This window comes from Salmo salar, chromosome 04 (genome assembly GCF_965601325.2).
Source record: "Salmo salar chromosome 04, fSalSal1, whole genome shotgun sequence".
NCBI classification, from domain to species: domain Eukaryota; kingdom Metazoa; phylum Chordata; class Actinopteri; order Salmoniformes; family Salmonidae; genus Salmo; species Salmo salar.
The window spans coordinates 91,529,482-91,542,991 of NC_138294.1; the positions used below are offsets into that span (position 1 = coordinate 91,529,482).

The 13,510-nt window shown below is 42.6% G+C and overlaps 1 protein-coding gene and 1 pseudogene across 1 annotated transcript; both read right to left on the reverse strand.

Annotated features, from left to right (window-relative positions):
• Positions 1 to 2,308: 2,308 nt before the first annotated feature.
• LOC106604013 (olfactory receptor 1f45-like) lies at positions 2,309 to 11,372 on the reverse strand. Its single transcript, XM_014198342.3, has 6 exons — positions 11,217 to 11,372; positions 10,570 to 10,622; positions 10,173 to 10,394; positions 9,585 to 9,701; positions 3,547 to 3,744; positions 2,309 to 3,194 (listed from the first exon to the last, which is right to left on the reverse strand). Exons 1-6 carry the CDS (start codon positions 11,358 to 11,360, stop codon positions 2,939 to 2,941), a joined length of 990 nt encoding a protein of 329 aa, XP_014053817.1. The 5' UTR covers positions 11,361 to 11,372; the 3' UTR covers positions 2,309 to 2,938.
• On the reverse strand, positions 9,837 to 9,967 carry LOC145878701 (uncharacterized; annotated as a pseudogene).
• Positions 11,373 to 13,510: the final 2,138 nt, after the last annotated feature.

The following is a 13,510-nucleotide window of genomic DNA, read 5'->3' on the forward strand; positions in this document are numbered from 1 at the left end:
GAAGAGAAGAGTGCACTGTAATGTAAATATTTTACTTATTTTGTTCATACCACTTCACTTCATTGAGTGAAGAAGGGAAAAAAATCATTCACTATGCCAGATACACGTAGCTTTCTTCCAATCAAAAAACAAAACATATAGAGGTAGCAACCGAGATAGCGAAAGAGAGATATAAATAAAAAAGACACTTCAAGTACTTCTAAATATAAGTATATCTAAATATACATTAAATACATTAAATCATGATATCACGCTGATATTTGTTATTTTTTGAATGTCTATAAAGGCTCGTAGACATAATATACAGTGCCTTCAGATAGTAGTCACACCTCTTGAATTAGTCCAAATTTTGTTGTGTTAAAGCCTGAATTTAAAATGGATTAAATTCAGATTTTTTTTGTCACTGTCCTACACACACAATACCCCATAATGTCAAAGTGGAATTATGTTTTTAGAAATGTTTACAAATGAATTCAAAATTAAAAGCTGACATTTCTTGAGTCATGAACCACTTTGTTATGGCAAGTCCAAATAAGTTCAGGAGTAAAAATGTGTTTAACCTGTTTGGGCTAGGGGGCAGTATTGAGAATTTTGGAAAAAATATGTGCCCATTTTTAACTGCCTCCTACACCAACTCAGAAGCTAGAATATGCATATTATTGTTCAGGTTTGGATAGAAAACACCCTAAAGTTTCTAAAACTGTTTGAATGGTGTCTGTGAGTATAACAGAACTCCTATGGCAGGCAAAAACCTGACAAGGTTTCATGCAGGAAGTGGCCTGTTTGTCAAGGAGTCGTGCGTCTTGCATCTGTTTATTGAAGAGTAAGGATCTTAGCTGTAACGTGACAATTCCCAGGGCTCCAATAGGCTCTCAGAAGCTGGGAAAATCATGAAGGTTGACGGGGCAGCCTCAGGCTGAAACAGATTATCGCGTTATTCAAGTGTCCCATTAGGTGACAATGGAATGAGGAGCGTGCGCGATTAGCCCCCGTGGAGTATTTTCATTAGGCTGTTTAGTTTATTGCAGATTCCCGGTCGGAATATTATCGCTTTTCTACGAGATAAATGGCATAAAAATTGGTTTTAAACAGCGCTTGACATGCTTCGAAGTACGGTAATGGAATATTTAGACATTTTTTGTCACGCCATGCGCCATGCGTGCGACCGTGGATTACCATTCTGATAGTGTCTAGAACGCACGAACAAAACGCCGCTATTCGGATATAACGATGGATTATTTTGGACCAAACCTACATTTGTTATTGAAGTAGAAGTCCTGGGAGTGCATTCTGACGAAGAACAGGAAAGGTAAGAACATTTTTCTTATAGGAAATGTGATTTTGGTGAAGGCTAAACTTGCTGGGTGTCTAAATAGCTAGCCGTGATGGCTGGGCTATGTACTTAGAATATTGCAAAATGTGCTACATCCGAAAAGATATTTTAAAATCGGACATATCGAGTGCATAGAGGAGTAATGTATCTATAATTCTTAAAGTAATTGTTATGCTTTTTGTGAACGTTTATCGTGAGTAATTTAGCAAACTGTTAGTAAATTCCCCGGAAGTTTGCGGGGGGTATGCTAGTTCTGAACGTCACATGCTAATGTAAAAAGCTGTTTTTTGATATAAATATGAACTTGATTGAACAGACATGCATGTATTGTATAACATAATGTCCTAGGTGTGTCATCTGATGAAGATCATAAAAGGTTAGTGCTGCATTTAGCTGTGGTTTGGGTTTTTGGTGACATTATATGCTAGCTTGAAAAATGGGTGTCTGATTATTTCTGGCTGGGCACTCTCCTGACATAATCTAATGTTTTGCTTTCGTTGTAAAGCCTTTTTGAAATCGGACAGTGTGGTTAGATAAACGAGAGTCTTGTCTTTAAATAGCTGTAAAATAGTCATATGTTTGAGAAATTGAAGTAATAGTATTTCAAACAATTCAAAAATTGCGCCACTGGATACAGGTGGCTGTTACGTAGGTGGGACGAATTCGTCCCGCCTAGCCCATAGAGGTTAACAACTCACATAATAAGTTGCATGGACTCCCTCTGTGTGCAATAATAATGTTTAACATGATTTGTGAATGCCTACCTAACCTTTGTACCAACACACATACAATTATCTGAAAGGTCACTTTGTCGAGCAGTGAATTTCAAGCACAGATTCAATCACGAAGACCATGGAGGTTTTCCAATGCAAAGAAGGGCACCTATTGGCTGATGGGTAAAAATCAACAACAACAAAAAGGCAGACATTGAGTATCCCTTCGAGCATGGTGAAGTTATTCATTATGGACGGTGTATCAATAAACCCAGTCATTACAAAGATAGAGACGTCCTTCCTAACTCAGTTGCCGTAGAGGAAGGAAACCGCTCAGGGATTTCACCATGAGACCAATGGTGACTTTAAAACAGTTACAGAGTTTAATGGCAGTGATAGAAGAAAACGGAGGATGGATCAACACCTTTGTAGTTACTCCACAATACTAACTAACCTAAATGACAGCGTGAAAAGAAGGAAACCTGTGCAGACTAAAGATATTCCAAGACAGCATCCTGTTTGCAATAAGGCACTAAAGTAAAACTGAAAAAATAAAAACTTGTCATCGGCAAGGACTAGAGAATTTTTTTAGGATAAAAAGAAAGTAAAGCACAAGCTAAATCCTAAAGGAAATCCTGATTCAGTCTGATTTCCAAAAGACACTGGGAGACAAATTCACCTTTCAATAGGACAAAACCCTAAAGCATAAGATCAAATATACACTGGCGTTGCTTACCAAGATGACATTGAATGTTCCTGAATGGCTTAGTTACAGTTTTGACTTAAATCGGCTTGAAAATCTATGGCAAGACTTGAAAATGGCTGTTTAGGTATGAATATTTTCTGAAGGCACTGTAAATATATTAATTTTAAGAGAAATAATCCAGGTACTTCATGTTGGTTTGACCTGCGTCACAGCACTTTGGGCCCCTCTTCTGAGCAGCTTCTTAACCGATACCTTAAACTCCTCCGTCTTCAGAACGTATATGATGGGGTTGAGCATTGGTGGCAGTACCGAGGTCAGGGAGAGGTTGATGATCCGGGCGTTGGTTGGTATGATGGGGTGGAGGACGTATGTTAAAATAACAGGCAGGTAGAATATGGACACCAGTATTAGGTGTGAGGTACATGTCTTTATGGCTCTGAGTCTGAGAGACAGAGAGACAGAGAGACAGAGAGAGAGAGAGAGAGAGAGAGAGAGAGAGACAGAGAGAGAGAGAAAGAGAGAGAGAGAGAGAGAGAAGGAGGTGGTCGAAGAGAGGGAGTGAGAGAGAGGTAGAGGGAGAGAGAGAATGTGTGCCAATATAGTATGTGATTATCTATACAGTTTAATTGCATTCTCAATATTTCCCAGCATGTATCATTCTTGTAACAAGTCCATCACTCTAAAAACATATTTCTGAGGCCTCACACCAATCAGCATATGGGCCGTTCTGGCTTGGACAAGTCTACTTACTGACTTGACTTGACTTACTTATTCCAGTCAGTATTACTTCTCACCTGTCCTGGGGCAGTGTGATGGTAAACAGGGCGTGTGTTATACAGATGTAGGATGATATGATGAAGATCATTGGGAGATAGAGAACTATACAGGTGTTGATTTCGCTCATCACTATGTTAGGGACCACATCAGAACAGGGGGCCGCCAGACGGAACAGGGGACCGTGGTCACAGAAGTAGCTGTTGATCACCAGAGACCTACAATACAATAAATTATACAACATTTTATTACCCAGATATTAGAGCGAACAACAGAAATGTGTCTTTAGCAGGTTCACCTCCTTACCCACTGGAATTTCTATGACATTCAAGATGAACTGAGGTAAAGACAACATTAAACAATCAACTTTTACAGACAACCTGACAGATGACAACAACCACATAATATATATATTTTTTATCTCCTTTATTTTATTAGTTTACTGTAAAGTGTTTTGAGATTTTAACTTTCAATAAAGTTTGATTTGATTTATCTCTACAAGGTGTTGATGCTGAACAAAGAAGAGCTCTCCTGTATGTGTACCAAAACATTCACGGGCCATTTTCTCAAAAGTCAGGTTACAAGTTTATCAACTTTCAAAGCAGAATTACTTTCCCATTGTTCCACAACTGTATGATATACCATTTTCTAGTTCTTAGCCATTTCTAATTGTTGCTCCATAAGACAGAATCGAGGTGCTGGGTCACATTTAATGAGCTAAATGTAAAAAAAAAACTGTTGATTTCACAGGTTAAAAAAGGAATGGAAAGGAACAATACCAGAACTTTTTGGGGGTTCGAACAGGTTTAGAAATGTATTTTTCTGGTTGGAACAAAAATAGTTGTTCTGTTCAGAATGAAACGATTGGAAAATAATTTAGATTTTAATCCCTGATTGTATAGATGGGTGAGAAATTAAATGAATCAATTTTGAATTCAGGCAGTAACACATCAATATGTGGAATAAGTTAACCTGTTGGGGCTAGGGGGCAGTATTTGCACGGCCGGATAAAAAACGTACCCGATTTAATCTGGTTACTACTCCTGCCCAGTAACTAGAATATGCATATAATTATTGGCTTTGGATAGAAAACACCCTAAAGTTTCTAAAACTGTTTGACTGGTGTCTGTGAGTATAACAGAACTCATTTGGCAGGCCAAAACCTGAGAAGATTCCTTACAGGAAGTGTCCTGTCTGACCATTTCTTGCCCTCCTTGATCATCTCTAACAAATACATGGGATCTCTGGCATGACGTGACACTTCCTACGGCTCCCATGGGCTCTCAGAAGGCGGGAAAAAGCTGAACGATGTAATTCCATCCCCAGGCTGAAACACATTAGCGTGTTTGGCAAGTGCTCTATCAGAGGGCCATTAGACTGAGGCTCGTGCATGAGGGGATAGCATGCTTTTACTTTCACTCTCTTGTAAAAAAAAACGATATCCCGGTCGGAATATTATCGCTTTTTTACGAGAAAAATGGCATAAAAATTGATTTTAAACAGCGGTTGACATGCTTCGAAGTACGGTAATGGAATATTTCGAATTTTTTTGTCACGAAATGCGCCATGCTCGTCACCCTTATTTACCCTTTCGGATAGTGTCTTGAACGCACGAACAAAACGCCGCTATTTGGATATAACAATGGATTATTTGGGACCAAACCAACATTTGTTATTGAAGTAGAAGTCCTGGGAGTGCATTCTGACGAAGACAGCAAAGGTAATAACATTTTTCTTATAGTAAATCTGACTTTGGTGAATGCTAAACTTGCTGGGTGTCTAAATAGCTAGCCCTGTGATGCCGGGCTATCTACTGAGAATATTGCAAAATGTGCTTTCACCGAAAAGCTATTTTAAAATCGGACATAGCGAGTGCATAGAGGAGTTCTGTATCTATAATTCTTAAAATAATTGTTATGTTTTTTGTGAACGTTTATCGTGAGTAATTTAGTAAATTCACCGGCAGTGTTCTGTGGGAATGCTAGTCACATGCTAGTCACATGCTAATGTAAAAAGCTGGTTTTTGATATAAATATGAACTTGATTGAACAAAACATGCATGTATTGTATAACATAATGTCCTAGGGTTGTCATCTGATGAAGATCATCAAAGGTTAGTGCTGCATTTAGCTGTGGTTTGGGTTTATGTGACATTATATGCTAGCCTCTTAACGATACCCTAGGATAGGGGGCGCCACAGCGCATTTTGAAAAAAATTCGTTCCCATTTTCAACGGCCTACTAATCAAACTCAGAAGCTAGGACATGCATATACTTATTATATATGGATAGAAAACACCCTAAAGTTTCTAAAACTGTTTGAATGGTGTCTGTGAGTATAACAGAATTCATATGGCAGTCAAAACCCCGAGACCGATTGAAACAGGAAGTGGAGTTCTGAATTGTGGACTCGACTTCATCACTTTGCCTATTAATCACACCGTGAGCAATGGTTCACTGAGCACTTCCTATTGCTTCCACTAGATGTCCCCAGTCTTTTCACAGTGGTTTGAGCCTTATACAGTCGAAACTCAGTGAATGAGACGCATTGGAAATTGGTCACAGGGGATGGGCCATCACCATTATGACGTCGGCGGCCCAGTCTACCCCCACCTTTGGAAATGTTTCAAAACACTCTGCAATCGTCCCCGTCGAATCTTATTGGCTCTCTTGGTGTTACAGGCCCTGAAGATGAATGTTTTACAACGTTTGACATGTTTGAACGAACCTAGAGGAAGTAAAAAGTACATTTTCTGAAACTACTGTCCCGCGCACGTCGGATGATTTGGAGATAGCCCTAGGACACGCTACCAACAGCAGGCTAATGGAACATGAATTATGGACTTTTTCGACCGAAAATACATCTGTTGTGGACCTGGGATTCCTGGAAGTGCTTTCTGATGAAGACAACTAAAGGTAGGCGATTATTGACAATATTATACAAGATCAGATGTGACTTGCGATTGTTCCAAGATGGCGCGGCGCTAGTTTTCCAGGCTCATTTTCTGAGTATCGCATCTCCTTTTATCGCAAAGTGTGATTACCCAGTAAAGTTAATTTAAAATCTGGTATGACAGGTGTTCTCAAGAGATATTCATCTATAAATGTTAGATTGACAATATAAATTAAAAAAATTGGTTTCGAATAGTAATAAAAGGATGTATGCACTGTTTCCTGGGACGCATTTGAGGGGAAAATGGTTAGTCAATGTCAAATGCTGTTTTTATATATAAATATGACCTTTATTGAACAAAAGAATGCATGCTGTGTGTAACATGATGTCCTAGGTGTGTCATCTGATGAAGTTTGTAAAAGGTTAGTGCTGCATTTAGCTGTCTTCTGGGTTTATGTGACATTATATGCTAGCTTGAAAAATGGGTGTCTGATTATTTCTGGCTTGGTACTCTGCTGACATAATCTAATGTTTTGCTTTCGTTGTAAAGCCTTTTTGAAATCGGACAGTGTGGTTAGATTAACGAGAGTCTTGTCTTTAAATAGCTGTAAAATAGTCATATGTTTGAGAAATTGAAGTAATAGGATTTTGAAGGTTTTGAAAATCGCGCCACAGGCTTAAAGTGGCTGTTACGTAGGTGGGACGAATTCGTCCCGCCTAGCCCAGAGAGGCTAGCTTGAAAAATGGGTGTCTGATTATTTCTGCCTGGGTACTCTGCTGACATAATCTAATGTTTTGCTTTCGTTGTAAAGCCTTTTTGAAATCGGACAGTGTGGTTAGATTAACGAGAGTCTTGTCTTTAAAATGGTGTAAAATAGTCATATGTTTGAAAAATTGAAGTTTTTGCATTTTTGAGGTATATGAATATCGCGCCACGGGATTACACTGGCTGTTGAGTAGGTGCGTCCCACCTAGCCCATAGAGGTTAAGTGGTATGCACTGAATGTACAAAACATTAGCGACACCTTCCTAATATTGAGTTAAACCCCCTTTTGCCTTCAGAACAGCCTCAATTTGTTGGGGGCATGGACTCTACAAGGTGTCAAAAGCGTTCCACAGGGATACTGGCCCATGTTGACTCCAATGCTATCCACAGTTGTGTCAAGTTGGCTCAATGTCCTTTGGGTGGTGGACCATTCTTGATACAAACGGGAAACTGTTGAGCGTGAAAAACACAGCAGCGTTGCAGTTCTTGACACAAACCGGTGCGCCTGGCACCTACTACCATACCCTGTTCAAAGGCACTTAAATCTTTTGTCTTGCCCATTCCCCCACTGAATGGCAGACATACACAATCCATTTCTTGCATGTCTCAAGGCTTAAAAAACATTATTTAAATTAACATGTCTCCTCCCATTCATCTACAATGATTTAAGTGGATTTAACAAGTGACTTGTCACGCCCGCTCTGCCTCCCCCTGGAGCTCGAGGGCGCCAGGATCCCCAGCATTACGCACTCAAGCCCCCATCAGTACCCACACCAGCCTTCCCCCGTCACGCGCATCAGCGATTATTGGTCTCACGTAGACTCAATTACTTGTGTCATTACCTTCCTTATATCTGTCTGTTTCCAAGCTCTGTTTCCTGCTTCGGGTGTAATTGTCTCATGTTCGTGTTACCCGTGTTCTGACGCTGTTCCTGTCTTGTTTCCTTGTCTGTTCCCAAATAAATGTCTGACGACCCGTACCTGCTTCTCCTGTCCCACGTCGGTCTTTATAGAATCCTGAAGCCATCACACGAAGCATCGGGGAGTACTGGCGTTCCGGTTGGTGGTGACGGCGGTCCTGGGTCACCGCCGATGGAACTGGGGGTGCCTAGCCAGCTCGTCTGGCTTCCACTCCCTAGCTGGCTCGAGAAGTTTCCTTGACCCGGTTGGCTCGGAAGGAGCCCATCCCACTTCGAGCCTCAGCCGGCTTGCCAGGCTCCCAAGCCCCTGCCGGTCCGTGGGGAGTTGACCCCCAGCCGGCTTGCCCAGGGCCCATATCTCGGCCGGCTCGCCCAGGTGGGACGCTGGGTGGCGCCCCAGGAGAGTGGGGTACTGTCACGCCTGCTCCCGGTCTGCCTACCCCTGGCGCTCGAAGGCGCCAGGATCCCCAGCATTACGCACTCAAGCCCCCATCAGTAACCACACCTGCCTACCCACTGTCACGCGCATCAGTGATCATTGGACTCACGTGGACACAATTACTTGTGTCATTGCCTTTCCTATACCTGTCTGTTCCCAAGCTATGTTCCCTGCTTCGGGAGTAATTGTCTCATGTCCGTGTTGTGTTACCCGTGTTCCGATGCTGTTTCCTTGTCTTGTTTCCTTGTCTGATCCCGAATAAATGTCTGACTCCTCTCCTGTCTGACGAGGGTCTTTATAGAATCCTGAAGCCATCACACGAAGCATTGGGGAGTACTGGCATTCCGGTTGGTGGTGACATCGGTCCTGGGTCACCGCCGATGGAACCGGGGTGCCTAGCCAGCTCGTCTGCTCGGGTTTCCTGCCCCGGTTGGCACGGAAGGAGCCCATCCCACGTCGGGCCTCAGCTGGATCACCAGGTCTTGTTCGCCCAGCCGGCTCGTCAGACTGTTACGTGTCCGCCGGATCATCGGGCTTCCATGCTGCAGCAGGATTAACAGGCGTTCATGCCTCAGCTGGATAGTCAGGCTCCTACGCCCCTGCAGTTTGATGGGAAGTTGACTCCCAGCCGGCTTGCCCAGGTGGGACGCTGGGTGGTGTCCCACCTGGGCGACTTTCCTTGTCTGTTCCCAAATAAATGTCCGACGACCCGTAGCTGCTTCTCCTGTCCGGCGTCTGCCCTTACATGACTTCAATAAGGGATCATAGGTTTAACCTGGATTCACCTGGTCAGTCTACGTCATGAAAAGAACAGATGTTGACCAGAACGTCTTTATCAAGTCCGACAATAAAACAGCGGGAGCATTCATCAACGTAAGGAGAATTATATTTTATCATGAATAGATTTTTTTGGGGACCAGCAAGTCATTGGACACTACGTCTGCAACCAATAGTTTTATGTGATTTAACAGATAAAGCTATAATTCACAGAAGCTATGCTTTTGTAGTGGAGTCGTTGCACTACAACACAATACATACTAACCTACAGAAAGAGAGCCGGGTGATGAGACACACAGAGATCAACAGCATCAACACAGCAAACGTCCAGGCGGCGCCCGTCAGCTGGAGCATGGACCTGTGAGTGACCATCATGTGGTACCTGGAAAGAACATTACAATGGAACTGTGTGAGTTGATGACACAAGCCCCTCTGGTCATTTAATAGGATCTCTGTGGGGAAAAATATGTTCAACTTTATCTTGTTATTATCGTCAATGGTTGATTATTATTATTTTATAATTATTCAGTCGGGATTCCCACATTTTGGGGAACTTGCAGGGGTCAGCACGACCAGAGTGCATTTGCCGAGCCTCACCCTGGGTAAACCTCCTTTGTGATCAAGGTGTCTCCCCTGCCAGGTAACTATATCCTTATATATGATTTTAGCTGCAGTGTAACCATGTTAAATCGTAATTTTTTATATAATACATTTAATAAATACATTTGAATAAATTGTCAAATAAATCAAATTATTCAATTAAAAAAAAAAAATCATCCCAGAAGGGTCAAATAACATAATCTTTCTGAATGTTATTTTAATTTAGTTAATCATTTGATGTATTATCTGAGACCTGAGCGGGCAGCAGATGGCCACCAGTCTGTCATAGGAGAGGATGGTGAGGTTGAAGGACTGCATGGTGATGAAGAGGAAGACGAAGAAGAGGCTAGTGAGACACTGGTCGTAGGAGATGAGCTGTCTGCTGAACAGGAACATGTCCAGCAGCTTGGGAACCAGGGCCGTGCTTTCACACACGTCTGTGAAGGCCAGGTTGAACACAGCAATGTACTTGGGGCTGTAAGGTTAGAACATAAATATATTTTAAGTCATGTAACGGAGATCGGGGAGCAGGGCAGGCTCCCACACGTGTCTGTGAAGTCCAGGGGAACTGAGACTTCAAAACGATAGAATGTCCAACAAAGGAAGTTTTACACTGTATTGTGTTAATGAGATTAAAGAGGGCAGATTACCTGTGGAGACTGCGGTCCAAGTAGATACCAGTCATGACGAAGGTGTTGCCCACCTAGACCCACCGCGCCACACACACACACACACACACACACACACACACACACACACACACACACACACACACACACACACACACACACACACACACACACACACACACACACACACACACAGAGCAAAAATGATCCAACATGGATAAACAGGTACATTCATCAGGCCATTGACTATGGGTGGTGCTCTATGTCCCCACATAGTTGAGCTGAAATAACACCAAAGTAATAGGATTTCTGTTCTATAGGAAAGTTTATCACCTGGACCAACAAGCTGACGCTAACCGCATGTAACACCCAGGACCAGAGCTAGTTAGTAACACCGTGGACCAGAGCTAGCCAGTAACACCCTGGACCAGAGCTAGTCAGTAACACTCTGTACCAGAGAACACCCTGGACCAGAACTAGCCAGTAACACCTGGACCAGAGCTAGCAAGTAACACCCTGGACCAGAACTAGCAAGTAACACCCTGGACCAGAACTAGCCAGTAACACCTGGACCAGAGCTAGCAAGTAACACCCTGGACCAGAACTAGTCAGTAACACCCTGGGCCAGAGCAAGCCAGTAACACCCTGGACCTGAGCTACGGCCTTACCAGAGAGATGATGTAAACAAAACAGAGGAAAAAGTAGTAGTATTTCATGTAGGGGATGTCTATGAAACCACTGATTAAGAAGTAAGTGGGTCGGATGATGGTGTTGATGTCTGTCTGGTTAGGGTCAGAGGTCAGGGAACTCATCCTGACTGGAGGTGTTAAAGTCTCCCTCTGGCTGATGATAATCTGTGGGAATACATAACCATGAATACATTATTACAAATAAAGATATATTCAAAACTGTACATTAATTCACCTGTTGACAAAAATACAATTGAAGCATCGTTAGTGCAAAAGGAATGGTCCAAGCTCATCAAAAAGGTTCATTACAAATAATTTACAAAAATGTATAAATTAATATTATATTTCAATTGTTTTTATGTATTCAATGTTACCGCATTCGATACCAGTTGCTAAAAAAAGAGTTAAACAACTCACTTCAGACGTCAAACTAAATACCAGAATGTCAACATCTCCATCAACTACTAAAGCCACTTTTTATCATGTAAATGTAAAGTTGAACCCACCTCCTCAGGTGATATGCTGAACCTGACAGCCCAGGTCTAGTGTGAGTACCTGGGCAGAGACAACAGGCTTATATACTGTCTCATCTTTACCTGCTGGTCATTAGTAGAACACATAGAGTTACATCACTGGTTCCCAATCCTGGTCCTGGGGACCCAAAGGGATGCACATTTTAGTTACTGCACTAACACACCTGATTCAGCTAATCAACTCATCATCAAGCCTTTGATTAGATGAATCAGGACAAAAACCTAAATGTTGTTGACCCTTTGGGAAGCACTGAAACACGGAATGACACGTATAATAATGTATATTGTTCGGTCTACAATAGGCTACGTTATGTTAGTTTTACAATAGCCTACATTATGTTGGTTTTACAATAGCATACATTGTTAGTTTTACAATAGGCTACATTATGTTAGTTTTGTAAAATGTGAAATGATACTTGACTTAGATTGAGTGAAGTAAAACGGTTGTATTCTCCAGCTCAGACGTAGCATGAATCAACTAAGGTTTGCCTTCCACATCGGACTGTGTTGTTAGATTGCTATCAAATAAAATCAAATGTATTTATAAAGCCCTTCTTACATCAGCTGATATCTCAAAGTGCTGTACAGAAACCCAGCCTAAAACCCCAAACAGCAAGCAATGCAGGTGTAGAAGCACAGTGGCTAGGAAAAACTCAGTAGAAAGGCAGGAACCTAGGAAGAAACCTAGAGAGGAACCAGGCTCTGAGGGGTGGCCAGTCCTGTTCTGGCTGTGCCGGGTGGAGATTATAACAGAACATGGCGAAGATGTTCAAACATTCATAGATGACCAGCAGGGTCAAATAATAATAATCACAGTGGTTGTCGAGGTTGCAACAGTTCAGCACCTCAGGAGTAAATGTCAGTTGACTTTTCATAGCCGATCATTCGGAGTATCTCTACCACTCCTGCTGTCTCTAGAGAGTTGAAAACAGCAGGTCTGGGACAGGTTGCAAGTCCAGTGAACAGGTCAGGGTTCCATAGCCGCAGGCAGAACAGTTGAAACTGGAGCAGCAGTGTGGCCAGGTGTACTGGGGACAGCAAGGAGTCATCATGCCAGGTAGTCCTGAGGCATGGTCCTAGGGCTCATATCCTCCTCCAAGAGAGAGAAAGAAAGAAAGAAAGAAAGAAAGAAAGAAAGAAAGAAAGAAAGAAAGAAAGAAAGAAAGAAAGAAAGAAAGAAAGAAAGAAAGAAAGAAAGAAAGAAAGAAAGAGAGAGCATACTTAAATTCACACAGGACACCAGATAAGACAGGAGAAAAACTCCAGATATAACAGTCTGACCCTAGCCCCCCGACACATAAACTACTGCAGCATAAATACTGGAGGCTGAGACAGGAGGGGTCGGGAGTCACTGTGGCCCCATCCGACAATACCCCCGGACAGGGCCAAACAGGCACGATATAACCCCACCCACTTTGCCAAAGCACAGCCCCCACACCACTAGAGGGATATCTTCAACCACCAACCTACCATCCTAAGACAAGGCCGAGTATAGCCCACAAAGATCTCCGCCACGGCACAACCCAAGGGGGGGTCGCCTACCCAGACAGAAAGATCACGTCAGTGACTCACCCCACTCAAGTGACGCATCCCTCCTAGGGACGGCATGGAAGAGCACCATAGCGTACGCCAGTGACTCAGCCCCTGTAATAGGGTTAGAGGCAGAGAATCCCAGTGGAGAGAGGGGAACCGGCTAGGCAAAGACAGCAAGGGCGATTCATTGCTCTAGTGCCTTTCTGT

Excerpts from the sequence above, each read along its gene's own strand:
- LOC106604013 (XM_014198342.3), bottom strand. The coding sequence starts at position 11,360 with ATGAGTTCCCTGACCTCTGACCCTAACCAGACAGACATCAACACCATC. Across the intron at positions 10,395-10,569 it reads TTGGACCGCAGTCTCCACAG|CCCCAAGTACATTGCTGTGT; the intron begins GTAATCTGCCCT and ends CTAACCTTACAG. Across the intron at positions 3,195-3,546 it reads ATCACACTGCCCCAGGACAG|ACTCAGAGCCATAAAGACAT; the intron begins GTGAGAAGTAAT and ends TCTGTCTCTCAG.